Consider the following 19,043-nt stretch of genomic DNA (forward strand, 5'->3'; position numbering starts at 1 on the left):
TGTTAATCGAAAAGCGATCTAAAAAGAAACAAATCTGCTAGTCGAGTGATTAAAGAGAGGTCTTCCATCAAGGCTCCCTCGTGAGAGGTCCATGCCACATGGACAAGTCGACCGGACTTCTTAACATTGGCCGCCTTTTCTTGAAAGATGCTCCCAAGAGAAGTTCACATGTCCCACCATCTTGGTAACGTTGAGGTGTGTGGACTTCAACTCCCAGAATTCCCCAGCCAGCACTGCTAGCTGAGGAATTCTGGGAGTTGAAGTCCACCTCTCTTAAAGAGACCAAGGCTGAGATGCCAGGGTTTGCCACCTCAGGCTTAGTTCTAACACTTTAGGTTTTCAATGTGCTTTTAGTTTTAACTGTTTTGCTTCTTTGCTATTCAATTTCTCTCATAGATGGGAGGCCCTGCAAAGTAGATTCACAAATAACAAAAGAAATAAGCTGGGAAGACTGAGGAGGACTTGAAAGTACAGGTAGTCCTCAACTTACAACAGTTCTGTCAACTAAAAAAAATACTCCTTTGGTCTTTTTAGCTGCCAGCAGAAAGAGTGCAGTGCATTCCCCAAGTGCCTCAGGAAAGCAGTGCATTCCTCAAGTGCCTCAGATAATCGCCTTGGCAGCCCAAAGCTGTTGGCACGCAAGATTATTACTGGAGAGCATGATTGATGACTCTTGGCTATGGATGTGTCCCATTGGAGAATATACATCCGGGGGGGGGGGAGACCAGGGTCAAGGGGGAAATGATGTATTTTAGTGTCCAACATGGGCACTTCTAATAAATCTTTTTTTTTTTTTCCTCTCTGAGAGATGCGGCTAGCGACTTATGATTTGAATGGGGGTGGATTTGTTGGAGCCCCAACAAGTTCACTTAGAAACCATTCGAACTTACGGCGCTGAAAAAAGTGACTTATGACCGTTTTACACCCTTACAACTGTTGCAGCATCCCCCACAATCAGAATTCAGACGCTTGGCAACTGACTCATGTTTATGACGGTTGCAGTTATCCTCGGATACCGCGCAATCCCCTTTTGCGACCTACGGATAAGCAACGTCATTGGGTGGAAGCCAGATTCACTTAACGACCAGTTTTTGCAGCAATTCGCTTTAACGACTGCGGCAAGAGAGGTCGCAAAATGGAATAAAGCTCGCTTGACAACAGGTCTTGGACAAAATTCTGGACTCAGGCGTGGTTGTTAAGTCGAGGACTACCTGTATATGGACTCTTCGGGTTGAGGCAGCCAAAGTGTCTCACACCTTAACGCAAAAAAAAAAAAGGGGAGGAAATGACCAAAGAAAAACAACAAATTGAGAAAATAAGACAAGAAGAGAAAAAAAAAGGGGTGGGAGAAGAAATCAGAACAGGGAAAGGGGGAACAGAAAGAAAGTGAGATATAGATATAGATATATATTTATTTATATATATATATATATATTTTTAAAAAAGACACAAGTCTCCCATTTGGTTTTTCTTCCCCTCCACAAACTTATGCTTTTAATTAAATAAATAAACGAAGGGTATTCAAGGCAATATCACTTCACAGTGGAAAACCCTCCGCGACTTCAGTGGGTGGGTGGGGGGGGAAGGCAGGGAGAGAGGCAACCAGGAAATCGGATGAATATTTAAAAAAGAAAAAAAAAGGAACTCTTCGTAACAAAATAAAGGAATAAAAGGAGAAGCTGTCCTGATCTTCAGCCTTCCCTCCTCCCATTAGCACGGTATTCCTTAAAAAATAAAACAAAAATAAACTCACCTCCCCCCCCCAATGTAAACAAAGTTGGAAAATTCGTAGTATAAATAAGACGTTTTCAAATATTAAAACAGAAGGAATGAAAAAGGGCCGTTCCAAAGGAAGCAGGGGAAAGAGGATGTTAAAAGAATTTCATCAGAGCAAAATATTTATATATATATATATATATGTTTGAGAAAGGGCATTATCAACAAAGGGGATTGTACGGATTGATGGTTGCTTCCATTAGGTCAGTGTTTCTTAACTTTTGGCAACTTTTTCAAGATATACGTGGACTTCGACTCCCAGAATTCCCCAGCCAGCATGGCTGGCTGGGAATTCTGGGAGTCGAAATCCACATCTTAAAGTAGCCGGAGTTGAGAAGCGCTGAATGAGATGGCGTTTGATTGGGGTAGTAAGGGGGAATACATCCATCAAGAAGGGCCCAAACGTATATGGCCCAAGGCCCTCTTCTGAAATACAGCGAAGGGCAAAGGTCACGCAAGAGCTTCCTGTTGCCAATTGCAACTTTCTGCCAACAGGGGGAATCCACCCGCAGAACCTCTGCCCCCTACTGGTAGAACCTAGGAATGCAGCCAGAGAAGAAAAACATTTGGGACGTTGGTCTAAAAGGTGGGGAATGTGGAACTTCTTCTGGGTGACCTGAGAAATCATGTGCCAATACATTGTTTCGTCCTGGGTGGGGTTTACGTGATCCGGTGGAACGATTCGGAGACCCTTGGGACACACCGAGGAATCAAAAAAGGTGTTACGGTCCCCTCAAAAGGACGGACCCAGCCCTGTGCAAAGGAATGGACAGGCAATCTGAAAACTTGGGGGGGCGGTGCATTGCGCCTTATGGTATCCAGAACAAAGGAAGTGAAGCCCCTTGGAAGAAATGTTAAAACCCTGAGAGCTGCAGATCGACCGGTCTAGGAGGGGTGACGAAATCCAGAACCCCCAGAATAATAATCAAGGATTACATGAGGAAGGCAGGCGGGGAAGGGAGAAGGAAGAAAAAAATACAGGACCTTAGAAAAAGGAGAATTCTTGTTTTGCTGCAAAAAAAAGGTTCTTTTGGGAGGGGCTGCAAATATTATGGTGAAACTCAGATGAAACCAATTTTTGGGGGTGTCTGTGTCACTGAATCCAGAGGAGCACTGGATGCTAACGAAGAACAGGAAGAGAGAGAGAGAGAGAGAGAGAGAGAGAGAGAGAGAGAAAAGAAAGAAATACATTTTTTCGGACAGTCCTAAAAGGGATTTCATCTCAGCTGAGTTGCAGGGCAAAGCCCTAATTGTAGGACGTCGAATCCTCAGCTCAGCCAGCCCCCAGTTGAGCACCAGCGCTGGTCCCTAAAGAGGATTCCGCGCCATCTTGTCATCACCGCTTCATTTTGGAGTTGGGTTTTCCTTCCCCGGGACCTGGCGCCTTTGTTTCTGCAAGCTCTCTCTCTCCCTTTTTTGTTTTCCAGAGGCTCTCCAAGGTCTGTGGTGGGAGAGGCGTAAGTGAGTCAACCACTGACCTTCCGCTTCAAAAAAAAGCCGGGGAGGATGAAGGACGATTAACTCCGTGACTGGATCTAGAACGATTTAAAAAAAAAAAAATCCCCACCCACCCCCAAAAATCAAAACATTTCTGGCTTTTCTCCTGCCACCCCACCCTTTGCTTCTCCCCCAAAAAAAACACCTTGGGGCAGAAACAGCCCACAAACAAACGAGGCAGTGATTGGATGGAAGCAAGGTAGCGGATGAGGTGTAAGGTGGTCCCTTCATTTCTTTAACGGTGCTAAGGCTCCGGTTGTTATCGAAAATTGGGGAGAACGCAACGCTTGGGCTGTCTCTTATCTGGTTGAATTGGGAGGAGAGTTTGGTGGGGGGGGGTAAGGAGTGTTCTCTTTTAAGAGTATAAATGCAATACCCCACCCCTCTTCGGGACTTCACGGTTTAAAAATTTAAAAAGGATCTGAAACGCAATCCGGGAACACCGCCGAGAAGGAAGCTGCGTCTATGGCACTGTCGTTGTCCTTACTGATCCTGCCAACATTTCGGCGCGGTCCAAACCACCAAGCGTGGAGAAAGTGGAGAGAAACTCTTCCTGACCCCCTTTCCCTCTCTTACTCCTCTCTCGGTACCCCAACCCCAAAAGCCCACCCTCCAAGTCTGCGTTTGGCACACGGAAGAAGCAGCAGCGCTAGAACGGCTGCAAAATGGAGGAGGTTGCGAAAAATCTCTCTCTCTCTCTAGCAAAAATAAAAGAGGGCAGGATCAGAGGGTGGGTTTTTTTGTCACCTCCTTCAAATCTCTCCCTTGCGTGAAATCCCTCTGCTAAACGTGGAATGTATGCTTTTTTGGGGCGGGGTGGGGTGAAGGGGGACAGGCAAGGAAAAAAACGGGGGCCGCTGAATACCACCCAAAGATGCTGCTAGGCCGAATTCCTCTCTTTTCTGCTCCTTCCTCCTTTGTCTTCCTACTTGCACAGGTTCTTCACTAAAAAGCCTCGTGAGCGATTCCTGCAGGGCAGTGTTTCTGAACTAGGGCAACGTTGAAGAGGGGTGGACTTCAACTCCCAGAATGCCTCAGGCAGCATGGCTGCCTGAGGCATTCTGGGAGTTGAAGTCCACAAAGGCCAGCTTGGGAATTCTGGGAGTTGAAGTGGCCAGGGTGGACAAATATAAAATTCAGAGGCCCTTTTCTGCCCCAAACCTGCCCCCGATTCCGAGGAAAAGGTCTCAGGGAGGAGAAAATAGGAAAACCCAACAGGGTTTCCGCTCGTTCTAACAACACGGGGGGGAGGGCAGTCACAAAATTTGGCAACAAGTCGTCCCACCTATGCACGTGCGCCGGCGTGCATGTATAGCCACACGATCAGACGCTCCCACCCACCCTCAGCAAAGCAGGGGTACCCGAACGAGGGGAGATACCCGTCCTGACATTGATGAAACTAAAAACGCAGGGATTCTCTACCCTATTTTGCTCCGGTGATTAGGAACCCGATGCATTTCTACGTCCAGTCCTGCGCTCCAGGAAACCTTGCATTCCACACACATACACGCGCGCGCGCATCCCGTCCAGCCCTGTGCCTCTTCAAAGTGCTGGCAGTCAGCCTTCCTCCCTGCAGAGTGTCCGTTCTGAGGCCCAAATGCCTCCCCCCCACCCCCGCTGGCAATCTGAGGTTTTTGGCTGAATGGTGGAGACGGCGGGTGGGGGGAGAGGGGTGGGTGGGGGTGGGAGACTCGGTCTGTCTCGCATGGCTTAGAGGGGCCCCAGTCCGTGATGACCCCATGGGGGTCACGGTTCCCTTCGGCCAGCTCCTGCGACAGCTGCACAGGAGATTGTGACGGAGGTGTTTGGTTTTGCCGGAGAGACACTGGAACTGCCGGGGGACGGGGTAGGGCTGGCGGGAGAACCGGTGCCCCTCGGATTTCGGAAGGGGAGGAGCAGCGAGCTTGCCACCAAGGACCAGGAAAAGAGAACCGTCCAGCCGAGATCTTCGATCTCTCGTCCCCTCGTCTCCCCCTCCCCCGGAATCCGAGTCAGCTCCTGGCCTACCGTGGACCTCTCGGTGGCCACTGTCACTGAGACACTGAGTCTGAATGGGCCACGGGCGCCGGACAGGTTTGCGGTGTGGTCAGGAGGCTATCGACTTCTCCAAGACCCAGGAGGCTGAAATCAGGGACAGCTAAGGACACTTGCGCGGGGGCCACCAACGTCTCTGGATCACCCTCCAGTCCCGCGTGGCTGGAAATTAAAGGTAATCTTTCCGTGACACTCTCGGGGAGAGGGGCGAAGTCCACGGGGACGACGTCTCCCGAGCACCGCAAGGGTTCCTCCTGCTTGTCCGTCGCAGCCATCTGGTAGAAACCGCCTTCGGAGGGGTTTGGTGGGTGCTGAAGGTACGGCGGGACACGGCTGGCGGGGGGCACCTCCTCGGGGGGGTCGAAGGAACAGTTTGTTTCCGAAGGCGTGCTGCACTCGTAGCCGTGCCCGGATTCGCTGGTGCTCCCGAGACTGCAGGCTGCGCTTTCGATGCTCAATGGCTCTGCAGGGGATTGGAGGGGTGTAAAGAGGGGGAAAAATTCCAACCGATTCAGTATCACTCATTAACTTGCCTTTCATAAACTGCCCTGAGCTTTTTCGGTCTGGGTAGCTGAGCAATATAGATATGACACTGGGCCAGTGTCAACTCATAAAATATTCCTATGGTCTTTTTAGAGTTGATAACAAAAGTGCATTCCATAAATGTTTTCAAAGATAGTTTCCAGGCGACTGAAGTTTCTGCCAAGCAAAATTCTAACTGGAGAGTATGATTGATGACTCTGGGCTATTGTTGGGTATAACATTGATACACCAACTAAGTTTGGGTGAATAAATATATAAAACCAAGGTTTGGGCGTTTGTAACTTGTAGCTTTAAGCACCAAACTGCTTGTAATTAACTAATTAAGGGTGCGGTTACAAACGGCAATAAAAGGCAGTAAGAGAAACGTAACCTCTCTCTGCTTGTTTTGTCTGCTTGCTACTGTTTATTTGCTACTGTTTGCTACAACTGTTTGAATACCTGAACGAAAGGACTATTTCATTGATGTGCTGATATCCTGTGAATACTCAGCGTTGTCTTCAAAAGGAAAGGTATCAGAGGAGAAGATATCTTTACAAGCAGATAAGGATATAGAACTGACTAGTGAATGGACTAAGTTACTGAATGGATATATATGTGAATGACATATGGACTGATTGACAATGTTTAAACTCTAATTGGATTAAACAACTATTTAAACTACAAAAAACAGTGTTTGTCATCAGTGTGTGTAAACTCTAGGGCCCTTCCTCTCTCATTTGGCTGCCTGGCTTGACTGCTGCTGCACATTCTGTTTGGGGGTTTGCCCCCAATCACTAACAGCTATGGAGGTGTCCCATTGGAGAATATGAATTGCGATACACGCAGGGGGTGAGGTGGAGGGGAAAAATCAGGGTCAAGGGTGACAGTGAATGATGTGTCTCAAGAGTTGGCTACACCCAGGCAGTGCCGGACATGTTAACTCCCAATAAATCCTTTTGAAGTTTTGGAAGTTTGGCTCGAGACTCCTGATTTAAATGGGGGGTGGGGTAACTGCCGGAATCCTGACAGCCAGGTTATCCGCGGGACCACATTAACAGTCCTACAGATCAGAGAGGGAAGACACGATTCTTATCCCTTCCTTCTAAAACATCTCCACAGTAGTAACTGCGAGAGGGATCTTGGACTCCTAGTAGACAATCGTTTAAACATGAGCCAGCAGTGTGTGGCAGCTGCCAACAGTCTTAGGCTGCATTAACAGGGGGAGAGAAGTACCACTTTATAATGCCTTAGTAAGGCCGCACTGGGAGAGAAGAGCAACCAAGAGGATTAGGGGACTGGAGGCTAAAACAGACGAAGAACGGTTGCAGGAATTGGGTTACCTGCTGTAGTGAAGGTGTAGGGTTGAGAGGATAGCAGTGTTCCAATATCTAAGAGATTGCCACAAGGAAGAAAGGGGTCAACCTATTCTCCAAAGCAATTGAAGACCGAACAAGAAGCAATGGGTGGAAACGAATCAAAGAATTAGAAATTTCCTGACAGTGAGAACAATCAATTAATCCGTGGAACGATTTGCCTCCAGAAATTGTGGCCGTTCCATCCCTGGAAATTTTAAAAGAAGAGGCCGGACAGCCATTTGTCTGAAATGTTATCGTGTTTCCTGCCTGAGAAGGAGGTTGGACTAGAGGACCTCCAAGGTCCCTTCCAACTCTTGTTGTTGTTGTTATTAATATTGCTATTAATATTGCCTTCTGCTGGGAGCTGGGAAGCCTGCCTTTTTCGTTGAAGCCCGTGCCCTAGGCAACCTTCCCCCTAAGTTTGGCAGATCTCCGTACTTTTAGCCTTGGGTAAGAATAAAATGACAGAGTTGGAGAGGACCTTGGAGATCCTCTAGTCCAACCCACCTCTCCAGCTTGAGTCCCCATACTATTCCAGACGAGTGGCTGTCCAGTCTTCACTAGGATGAATAAAAGGCCTGGAGACTAAAACATATGAAGAACGGTTGCATGGCTAGCTAGAGAAAAGAAGGACTGGGGGGTGAGGGGGTGGGAAACAGGGTAGCAATGTTCCAATATTTGAGGGGCTGCCCCAAAGAAGGGGAGGGAGTCCAGCTATTCTCCAAAGCAGCAGAAGGCAGGACCAAAAAACAACGGATGGAAACTAACCAAGGAGAGAGAAGCAACCTGGAATTAAGGAGAAACTTCCTGACAGTGAGAACAATTAACCAGTGGAACTCCTTGCCTCCAGAAATGGTGGGTGTTTCATCACTGGTGGTTTTTAAGAAGAGACTGGAGAGTCACTTGTCTGAAATGGTACAGGTTCTCTGGTTTGAGCAGGGGGATGGACTAGAGGACCTCCAAGGTCCCTTCCAGCTCTATTCTGATTCAATTCAGCTCAGCTCAACTTGGGCTTATTACAGGGCAATGTAATGTATTTTTTTTATATGAAAGGCATCCAGATTTTTTGTTTCCTCTTCTGGACGGGCAGGAGCCAGATGTCGAATGCTATCTAAATCCATGCAGGCTTTCTGTTCCTAAGATACAAGCGATCCTACCTCTTCTTTCTTTCGATGCACCCACACGCAGGACTAACCGGCCCCGGTGAGTTACCGGCACCGAGGAAGACGTGCAATCGTGTTGTTAGGAATAACATAGGTTACCTAACGTAGTTTGGGTAAAATAATATATATAAACTATGATTGTAAGTTTAAGTGTGTGTCACTTTAAAACTGCAAAGCATGTAATTTTGGGTGCGGTGTGAAACCACCATAAGAGGGAGCAAGAGAACCTGATTGATTGCTGGCAATTACTGACAATTACTGGATTGCATGGTTTGTTAGCTGTGTGTTTCCCTACTGCTGAGTTGCTGAAGGAAGAGAGGAGTTTTTTGAGTTCTTCATATCTCTACTGCGAGGAGATATATTACTGGACTGATATTTGTAAGTTTACTGACCTCTCTTTTTCAACACTGGAATTTGCAACTGAATACACCCTGGACGGACTGAACTAGTGAATGATATATGGACTGTTTGACTATGCTTTAACTCTTACTGGAATAAATTATTTAATTAGCACTGTGTATCTGTTTTACTGAGTGTAAGCTACAAAAATGTTTATCTCACATATTTTGCCTGCCTGACTGACTCCCCTGCAGATTCTGCTAGGGTGTATAACAACAACAACGTACCTGCGGTCTCCATTGTTAAATGATCCGGGTTGAAACAGGAGTCCAGGCAGCCGGTGGCCGACGCGATGGGCGGAGAGCTTCGCGCGCGGCTGGCGCTTTCCGCTTCCCCGCCATCTAAGAAGTTATCCACGTAATCCCTACGGAGTTGGGAGAGACAAAGAAGAGACAAAGAGGGAAAACATGTTAGGTGGGAACAAACAAAACGAAACAAAACAACCCCAAGACTACAGGCAATCCTTGACTTACGACCACAATTGACACACACACACCCCCAAAAAAATTTCTGTTGGGAAGTGAGACTTTGATGAAGTGAGCTTTGCCTCATTTTACGACCTTTCTTGCCACCACTGTTAAGTGAATTGCTGCAGTCGATGAGTTAGTAACCCGGTTGAATCTGGCCTCCCCCGTCGACTTGGCTTGTCAGATGGTCGCAAAAGGGGATCGCGTGACCTCTGGGCACCCCGTCGTCGTCATAAATGTGAACCAGATGCCAAGCATCTGAATTTAGATCACGTTATTGTGCATCTATGCATCTGCTGTTGAAAAACAGCCATAAGTCACGATTTTCAGTGCCGTGGTAGACTTTGAACGGTCACTGAACGAATTGTTGTAAGTTGAGGACGACCTGTAGTTTTCACAGTCTTCCACACTCACTCTACAGTCCTACTAGACTTTGTAGGATTAAACCAAAGATTAAACGTTTCCATCTATGGCAGACCTGGCCATTTTATATCCCCTGCTCAGGCCACATCCTTGTCCTTTGGTTGTCTCTGTCTGGCATGAGGTCAATTGGAAATCAGAAATCAAATGCAAATAGCAATAGTGCTCAGACTTATATACCGCTTCACAGTGTTTTACAGCCTTCTAAGCCGTTTACAGAGTCAGCATAATTGCCCCCAACAATCTGGGGGCCTCATTTTATCCACCTTGGAAAGATGGAAGGCTGAGTCAACTCTGAACCGGTGAGGATCGAACTCCTGGCAGTGGGCAGAGTCAGCCTGCAGTACTGCATTCTCACCACTGTGCCACCACGGTCCTTCCTTCCTTCCCTCACTCCTTTCCTCCCTTTCCTTCCCTTCTCTCCCTCCCTCCCTCCTTCCTTCACTCACTTACTCCTTTCCTCCCCTTCCTTCCTTCCTTCCTTCCCTCCCTTCCTCCTTTCCTCCCTTCCCTTCTCTCCTTCCCTCCTTCCTTCCTTCATTCACTCCTTTCCTTCCCTTCTCTCCCTCCCTCCCTCCTTCCTTCACTTACTCCTTTCCTCCCCCTTCCTTCCTTCCTTCCTTCCTTCCTTCCTTCCTTCTTCCTTCCTTCCCTTCTTCCCTCCCTCACTCCTTTCCTCCCTTTCCTTCCCTTCTCTCCCTCCCTCCCTCCTTCCTTCACTCACTTACTCCTTTCCTCCCCTTCCTTCCTTCCTTCCTTCCTTCCTTCCTTCCTTCCTTCCTTCCTTCCTTCCTTCCTTCCTTCCTTCCTCCCTCCCTCCCTCCCTCCCTCCCTCCCTCCCTTCCCACTTAGCCTTATATACCACCTTCACAGTGCTTTTACAGCCCTTTCTAAGCGGTTTACAGAGTCAGCAAATTGCCCCCAACAATCTGGGTCCTCATTTTACCGACCTCGGAACGATGGAAGGCTGAGTCAACCTTGAGCCGGTCAGGACTGAACTGCTGGCAGTGGGCAGAGTTGGCCTGCAATGCTGCGTTCTCACACCACCACGGTCCTTCCCTCCTTCTTTCCTTCCTTCTCCTCCCTCCCACCCCACTTCAGACTTATAGTGTTCAGCTTGTGACCAGAACTGGGGCCAAATTTTTTGTCGCCAAGCAAGGAGATTGTGAAGTGAGCCGTGCCCGATTTTACAACCTTTCTTGCCGCGGTTATGAAACAAATTACCCAGCGGTTCTTAAGTGAATGATGCGGTCCTTAAGCAGATCTACTTTCCTCTGTTCCCTTTGCTTGTCGGAAGCAAACTGGGGGAGGTTGAAAGTGGGGATCACAAGATAAGGGTCATAAATACATATTGTTTGCCAAGCGGCTGAATTTTGATCAGGGGAACCACTGCGACAGTTCTGAGTTTGGACCGGCCATAAAGTCACTTTTCTGAGCACCGTTGTAACTTTTAAACGGTCGCTAAATGGAAGGCCGTAAGTCAAGGACTACCTGTATTCTACCAAATCCTGACTTTAGCAAGGGTGTGCGTGTGTGCTCATGTCCTTATCCTGGGCTCCTCCTTTCAATTGCCCATATCAATATTTCTGGATTCAAACCCCTTAAGGATTTGGGTTAAAAGCTCCACCGGAATTCCTGCCTGGCTGCCTTATGGCCAATGACACGAGGGGTGACGTACTTCTTCCTTCCGAACCGCGTCTGTTGCGTGAAGTAGTCGTACCGCTCCGATTTCTTCCATATGTAATAGTATTCCACGCACTCGCCCACCGACCGAGTCCGGACCTGCAAAAACAAGAAAAAAGGGAGAGTAGCTGTTTGAAAAGACTGGACAGCCACTGGTCTGAGATGGTCTAGGACAGGGGTCACCAACCTTTTAGACCTCAGGAACCCACCGACCTCATAATTTTAGATCCCAGGGACCGCTAACTGGTTCTGTGGGAGTGGCCTAATTTGTGGGTGTGGTTTGGTGGTCATGGGACTGGCTGGGCATGGCTTGTATGTAAATATTATAAATATTGAATTTTTTTTTATAAAAAAGAGAGCAACTTTTACCCCAAATCAGGCAAAAGCAGGCAGGCAGATTGAGTGGCTCACAGAATCACAGATTTCATTCAGAGATTTCTATCTGCCATCGACTAGCTCAGTCTGTCACATAAAATTTGCTTCCAAGCAAACTCATAAAATTTGCTAGCAAGCAAATTCACAAAATTAACTCACAACACACCATGTATGTAAATATTGATTTTTTTTAATTAAAAAAAGCAATTTTTACCCCAAATCAGGCAAAGCAGGCAGATTGAGTTGCTCACAGAATCACAGATTTCATTCAGATATCTATCTAACTGCCATCGGCTAGCTCAGTCTGTCACATAAAATTTGCTTCCAAGCAAACTCACAAAATTTGCTAGCAAGCAAATTCACAAAATTAACTCACAACGCACCATGTATCTAAATACTGATTTTTTTTAAATTAAAAAAAGCAATTTTTACCCCAAATCAGGCAAAGCAGGCAGATTGAGTTGCTCACAGAATCATTCAGTGATCTATCGATCTGCCATCGGCTAGCCCAGTCTCCCAAATTTCCTTGCCGTGAGTCTGCACGGAATTTGCTTGCAAGCAAACCTTTAGTCCTAAGGGAAGCAGAGCCGAAGATCTGAAGACTAGCTGGAAAGCAAGAAATCCAACCATTTCCTGCTTCCTAGCTAATCTAAATCTCCCGGCACGGCAGAACAGACGATGGTCGGAAAAAGGAAAAATAGCAATTTAGCAGGCAAGTTTGCCAGGTAAAGAGTGAGTGGGTGGGGAGTGTTCCTGCGGGCTATGTGGATGGCGCAGCCTTGTGTTTCTGCGCAGCCTGGATTAATTGCTTTTGGGGGGATGCTCTGTGGGTGAGATTTCTCTGTGGCCCACCAAAATTTTCTTGCGACCCACTGGTTGGCGACCACTGGTCTAGGATCTCCTGTTTGAGCAGGGGGTTGGGCTAGAAGACCTCCAAGGTCCCTTCCAGCTCTATTCTGACAGGACTGAATGGAAGACCGGCCATCTTCAGACCTGTTAGGAATGGGAAACAGATACCAGGATCATTTAAAATGTACTTCCTTTTTATACCAGCCAGGTATAGGTAGCCTCCTGTAGCCTTAATAGGGTAACAAGGATCAGTATAAGAAGATGAGTCTTTGAAAGACTTGTGATGACCTGGTTTACAGCTACTACGACTTCTGACTGTATCAGGCAGGCTCCATTATGGTCGTATGTCAAGGGATATGTCGGCATTCTGAGCAATGCACCTCACTGAAAGCAGGACTCTTGAGGCAGGTAGATTCCTCTAGGAACAGGCTTATTGGATACATCATATCGGCAATAGGCAGAAGTAGTATTCAGCTGGTTCGGACTGTTTTGGCGTACCTGTAGTGGTAATTTTGGCCAGTTAGGAGAACTGGCAAATACCACTTCTGACTGGCCCCGCCCACCTTCCCCTACTCTTTCCCGTTCTTTATTCCATTGACTTTTAGCTCAGCTGATTCGCCCGGCAGAGCGGATTGCTGCGCCTCAGCTGAGCTAAAAAATAGCTCAGGCGATCTTCGAGTGCTGTGCGTGCACAAAGTGATCTTTAAGTGCTGCATGGGCGCGCACGCACACACGCAAAGCCTGCAGAATCGGTAGCGCTCAATTTGGAATCCCGCCACTGGGCACAGCCGGTGAAAACCAACTCTGAAAGTTCCTGCAGTTTTCATCCAATTAAAAGATTAGTACTTCTCTCCTCCCCGGTGTCATCAGTCACATTGTCCAATGAATATGGCTGGTAGGCTGCTCTCCTCCTTCACCAGCCACCTGTTACGATGACCTTGGTTCCCACAGGAAAACTTTTTGTTTTGACTGTTAGCCGGGTTATCTACTCCCCCCCCCCTTCCCTCTCTCAGGCTTAGAGCAACTGTGAGGCAGGACAAGATTGCTTCAGCCAGGTTCGCTTCAGAGTTGATAGGCTAACTGTATTCCAAGTTGGCATTCTGTTCTATGGGTACTCCTTGGCTTACGACTACAACGGAGCCCAATGTTTCCATTGCTAAGCAAGACAGTTTTTAAGGGAGTTTTGCCCCATTTTACAACCTTTCTTGACACTGTTGTTAAGTGAATCAGTGAAATTATTAAGTTAGTGACACAGCTGTTAAGTGAATCTGGCTTCCCCATTGACTTTGCTTGTCAGAAGGACGCAAAAGGGGATCACATGACTCTGCGACACTGTAATGGTCATAAATATGAGACAGTTGTGAAGCATTCGAATGTAAATCACATGACCATGGGGGTGTTGTAAGTATGAAAAAAATCACAAGTCATTTTTTTCCGGGCTCCTGTAACTTCAAACGGTTACAAAATGAATGGCTGTAAATTGAGGACCACCTATACAAGGTTTAATGTTTTAATGTCTGCCGTCTGACAAGTAGTCAGAGTGCAAATTACCATAATCAATAAACAGTAAATGAATAACAGTAACTGTGGTTTGTTAAATCAGGTTTAGCATGATCTGCTGTAGCCACGAAAACCACTTTGGAAACCTCCGGGGCTAAAAAGTAGAACAGGACAGATTGACATAAATGAATGTGGTTTAAAACAAAAACAAAAAACTATCTGTAATACAAAAACCTGTTGAAACCAGGTGTTAGTATTTGGGGACAAACCCCCAAGCAGAGTGTACAGCAGCAGTCAAGCCAGGCAGCCAAATGAGAGAGAGGCTGGGCCCAAGAGTATACACACACTGGAGACAAAAACACTGTTTGTAGTTTTTAAATAGGTATTTAATTCACACAGAGATTAAGAAGTGTCATTCAGTCCATATGTCAGTATCCAATATATCCATCCAGTTACCTAGTCCATTAACAGTAAATACAATGTTCTTATCTGCTTATAAATCTTCTCCTTCCGATACCTTTCTCTCCAAAGACAACGCTGAGTATGCACAGCTCACCAAGTAAACAGTCCTTTTGTTCAGTAGAAATGGTATCTTGCACAGTAGCCAACAAGCAGACGTCTCATAACAGGAGTAAAACAGCAGGCAGCAGATAGCAGAGAGACCAGCAGACCAGCGACCAGTAACACCAGGAATCAGTGACCAGAAACCAGGATCAAGGACCAGGAATCAGCAACCAGGAAGTGTTACGTCTCTCTCACTGCCTTATTACTGCTGCTTGCAACCGCACCCTTAATTATCAGATTACATTGCAGTTTTTGTGCTTAAAGCTGCAAACACTTAAACCTAGGTTCATATATTTATTCACCCAAACCAGTTGGAGTATTCATATACCCAACACCAGGCTTATATTCCCTGGAAGGAGGGGCCATTACGTCGCATCCTTTCTCCCGAGTCGCCTGTGCTACTCCAGCTGTTCTCTTCTACAAATCCTCCTGCGCTCACAAGCACTTGGCACAGGCTCCTCGGGAACCTCCTCATCACTGCTGCCAGCCCCCACAATCCCTGAAGGCAGCCGTCCACTCCCTGACGGTCCCGGCCCCTCATCCGAGTCCTCGCTCTCCTCCACCGTCTGCAGCTGCTGCCGGCTAACCACAACAACGGTCCAGGTTTGAGGCCAGAGTGCCACACAATGGAGTGAACTCCCATTTTCATCCCAGCACCTGCCAGCCTAGCTGTTTTAAATCACGCAAATGAGAGTAGATAAATAGGTAGCACTTCGGTGAGAAAAGTAACAGTGTAGTCCTCAACTTACGACCATTAGACTGTGATGTTTTTCTGTGTGTCGTATATGTGGATGTGGATATATGTGTCATGGTTATCTTTTGAGAGCTGAATGCAACAAAATTTCATCTTAATGTATGCCGATTAGTGTACATTCAAAGTGACAATAAAGTTTCTATTCTATTTCAATTCCTATTTCATTCCACTCCACTCCACTCTACATTCTATTCCTATTCCTACCCTACCCTATTCTTAGGTTTTAGCCACTGTCCCATGTTACAACACCACAAAAAAAAGTGACTTACAGCTGGTCTTCGACTTACGACCGTCACAGCATCCCCCAGAGTTACGTGATTAATATTCTGGCATTTGGCAACCAGCGTGTATTTATGACAATTTCAGTGTCCCTCAGCCATGTGAGTCACTATTTGTGACCTTCCCAGCCAGCTTCTGACCATCAGGATCAACGAGCGAAGGTGGATTCCCTCACTGACCCGTTGATTTACTTAACAATGGCAATGATTCACTTAATAACCATGGCAAAAAAAAAAAAAGGTGCCAAATCAGGCACGGCTCACTTAAAACCGGCCTTGCTTAGCAATTCTGTGAAGAGACAGTTCCCGCAAGCTGGGGCTGCTTCAGGGATGGCCTGTCACGTAGCCCACAGTTACCTCAGAAACCCGCAGGTAGGATGTGAAAGAAATTAAACCCCCAGGTATCGGGATGGTTTTGAAAGTGGGCATGTGTTCCACGTCACCTGAGAGCATAGAGAGAAATCCATGTAAGCCAGTAACCTTCCTAACCACCTTGTGTTCTGACCCAAGCTTTGTAAAACATAATGAAACACAAACTTGTTTTAAAAGCAAAACCTATTTTAATGCAATGCTGGGAATTACTTGAATTCCCAGCCAGAACTAATCTTAAAACAGTTCCCCAAGATAAGCACACGCCTTTCAGTGCTGTGGAATGCTGCCAAAAACAGAAGTATCCAAATGAATTATAACAGAAACCAACCGAAGTACCAGAAAAAGCTAACCAAAGTTCACAGAGCTTCAAGGAGGACTCGGAATCTAATTGAACTGCCTTGCTTCCTGCAAAGCGTTCGTCATGGAGGTCTGACTTTTATCCCTTGTGGGAGAAGCAATCACCTCCCAGCCTTACTCCCGAGTCGTCCCTTCTGTTTCAGCTGCTCTCGCCTTCTAGCAACTCTGGGCACGCACGGATAGGGAGCAGGCTCCCCTGGATCCTCTGCCTCGTTGCTGCCGAACTCCGACGGCAGCACTCCACTCCCAGATGGTCCTGGCCCCATCCCTACATCAGACGCAGGAGTCTCATCCGAGTCCTCTCCAGACTCCCTGACTGGTCCCTTCTTCCTCACGGTCTGACTCCACTGCCGTCTCCACCGTCTGCCGGCGAACCACAACACCTTGGGCCCCTGAAGGGCTGTTCAACCTTGGCAACTTTAAGACCTGTGGACTTCAACTCCCAGGATTCCCCAGTCACCATGGCTGACTGTGGAGGCGCGTGGCTCAGTGCTTAAGGTGCTGGGCTTGTTGGCTGGAAAGCCCAGGTTCAAGAACCCAGCGCCATGTGATGGGGGTGAGCTCCTTTCCTCACCCCAGCTCCTGCTAACTTTAACAGTTTGAAAGCATGGTAAATGTGAGTGGATAAATAGGTACCACTTCGGTGGGAATGTAACAGTGCTCTGTGAAGTCGTGACTACACACAGCTCAATGACCTTGAAACAGAGATGCGCACCACCCATAAAGTCAGTTGTGACTAGCAGAGTCACATGGCTGACTGAGGAATTCTGGGAGTTGAAGTTCACAGGTCTTAAACTTGCTAAGGTTGGACGCCCTTGGTCTAAATTGCCATCACGATGCCCAGACTTGCCAGACCATGCAAGAAGGTAACAAGGAGTAAGAAATGAAGTCAGCCTCCTGCAACCTAGCCTTTTCTTCTATACCTTTGCAATGGAGCCAGAATCAGAGGTGGGATGCTGCAGGTTCGGACCGGTTCACCTGAACTCCTTGTTCCGATTTTGCACGGTTCGGAGAACCAGCAAATCAGATCACCAGCTGGCCCTGCCCACCTATTTTTTAGGCTGTTTTTGGCCATTTTGGGGGTGAAAATTGGCCTAAAAAGCCTGAAAATGGCCTGTTTTTTTCGGACTTTCAGGCTGTTTTGGGGGGCATTTTCAGGCTGATTTTTCCCCCCGAAATGGCCTGAAAATGGCCCAAAATAGTCTGTTTTTAGGGCTGTTTTCAGGCTGATTTTGGCTGGAAAAATGGCCCAAAAAGGGTCTGAAAACAGCTTGAAAATGCCCCCCCCAAACAGGCCAAAAAACAGGCCGAAAAATGGGCGAGGCCAGGGCCAGCCAGTGTTGGGATTAGCCCCGCTGGGAGGCGGGCTGGGTGTGATGACTGACATCGCCCACCCAGTCACATGACCAACCGGCCACGCCTACCCAGCCAGAGAACCGGTTGTTAAAAAAATGGCAGCCCGCTCCTGGCCACAAGGAGACTCACCTGCTTGAGACTCACCTGCAGTCACAGAGGACCTACAGATACCTGGCTGGTTTTGAAAGTGGGTGGCTTTAAAATTACCTTGTTGGCTTGAATGAGGTGGAAGTTTTTTCCATGCACCCGGAATCCATGTTCAAAGTTTCTGCATTCTTCTTCACTCCAGGCGCAGAGCTCATCTGTAAGGGGGAGAGAAAAAAAAATCGGGAAAAAATGTCAGCCCTTCAAGGTAGGCCAGGTCAGGAAATAACGACTGCCAGAAATAGTAGAATTTGACTTTATCGCTGTAAGTTAAGAGAGCAGAATCTTGAAAGCCATCAAGAAGAATTAAAGCAGGACTAGCAAACTTTTTTCCCCCTTATTTTCTTGCCCTAATATCACATTTTACTGACAGTAGATGCACTCGGTCTCTAATGGTCATTTTTGTAAAGGTGGTTCTCGACTTACAACGTTTGTTTAGTGGCCATTCGAAGTTACAGTGGCACTGATCAAAGTGGCTTATGGCCATCGTTCACACAACTATTGTAGCAAAATTCAGGCGCTTGGCAACTGACTCATATTTATGACGGTTGCAGAGCCCCAGGATCATGTGATCACCTTTGGGGACTTTCCGACAGGCGAAGTCAATGGGGAAGCCCGATTCACTTAACAATTATTCACTAACTTAAAAACTGCAGTGATTCACTTAACAACCCTGGCCAGAGAGGTTGTCAAATGGGGCAAAACTCACTGAACAACTGTCTCTCATAGCAAAAGAAATTTGGGGGTTAATTGTGCCATTGAGGATTACAAGAAAGGAAGGAAGGAAAGGAAGGAAGAAAGAAAAAGAAATGAAGGAAGGAAGAAAAAGAAAGGAAAGAAAGAAGGAAGAAAAAGAAAGAAAGGAAAGAAAGACGTTACACACACACACACACACACACACACACATGTTTTCTTAAGTTTTTGCGGGTACTTACATGTATGGTATTCAGCTTTGTTCAGGTATTTTCCCACGTCATTATAGTTGTGCTTTTAAAGTTGTGGCAACGTTTCGGCAAAATTTCATGTGCCATCATCAGGCTTCTGTATTGTGTTCATCAGACGAATGATGGCAGATGAGATTCTACCGAAACGTTGCTACAACTTTAAAAGCACAACTATAATGACGTGGGAAAATACCCAAACAAAGCTGAATAACACACACACACACACACACACAC

General features: G+C 47.0%; 1 protein-coding gene across 3 annotated transcripts in view; it reads right to left on the reverse strand.

Annotated features, from left to right (window-relative positions):
• Positions 1-4,086: 4,086 nt before the first annotated feature.
• Positions 4,087-19,043, reverse strand: part of MIER2 (MIER family member 2) — an 80,165-nt gene continuing 65,208 nt past the window's right edge. For 2 of the 3 annotated variants that reach the window (XM_087922676.1, XM_087922675.1), the window contains exons 10-13: positions 17,929-18,023; positions 11,312-11,415; positions 8,974-9,110; positions 4,087-5,770 (exon numbers count right to left, since the gene is read on the reverse strand). In XM_087922676.1, the coding sequence (XP_087778802.1) occupies positions 5,304-5,770; positions 8,974-9,110; positions 11,312-11,415; positions 17,929-18,023 (803 nt within the window). In that variant the 3' untranslated portion in view covers positions 4,087-5,303. The remainder of the gene's footprint in view (positions 5,771-8,973; positions 9,111-11,311; positions 11,416-17,928; positions 18,024-19,043) is intronic. The other variant, XM_087922677.1, reaches the window with a different exon arrangement.

Source organism: Pseudonaja textilis, chromosome 1, assembly GCF_049901715.1.
Source record: "Pseudonaja textilis isolate UNSWEBS1 chromosome 1, rPseTex1.2, whole genome shotgun sequence".
Classification (NCBI taxonomy): Eukaryota; Metazoa; Chordata; class Lepidosauria; order Squamata; family Elapidae; genus Pseudonaja; species Pseudonaja textilis.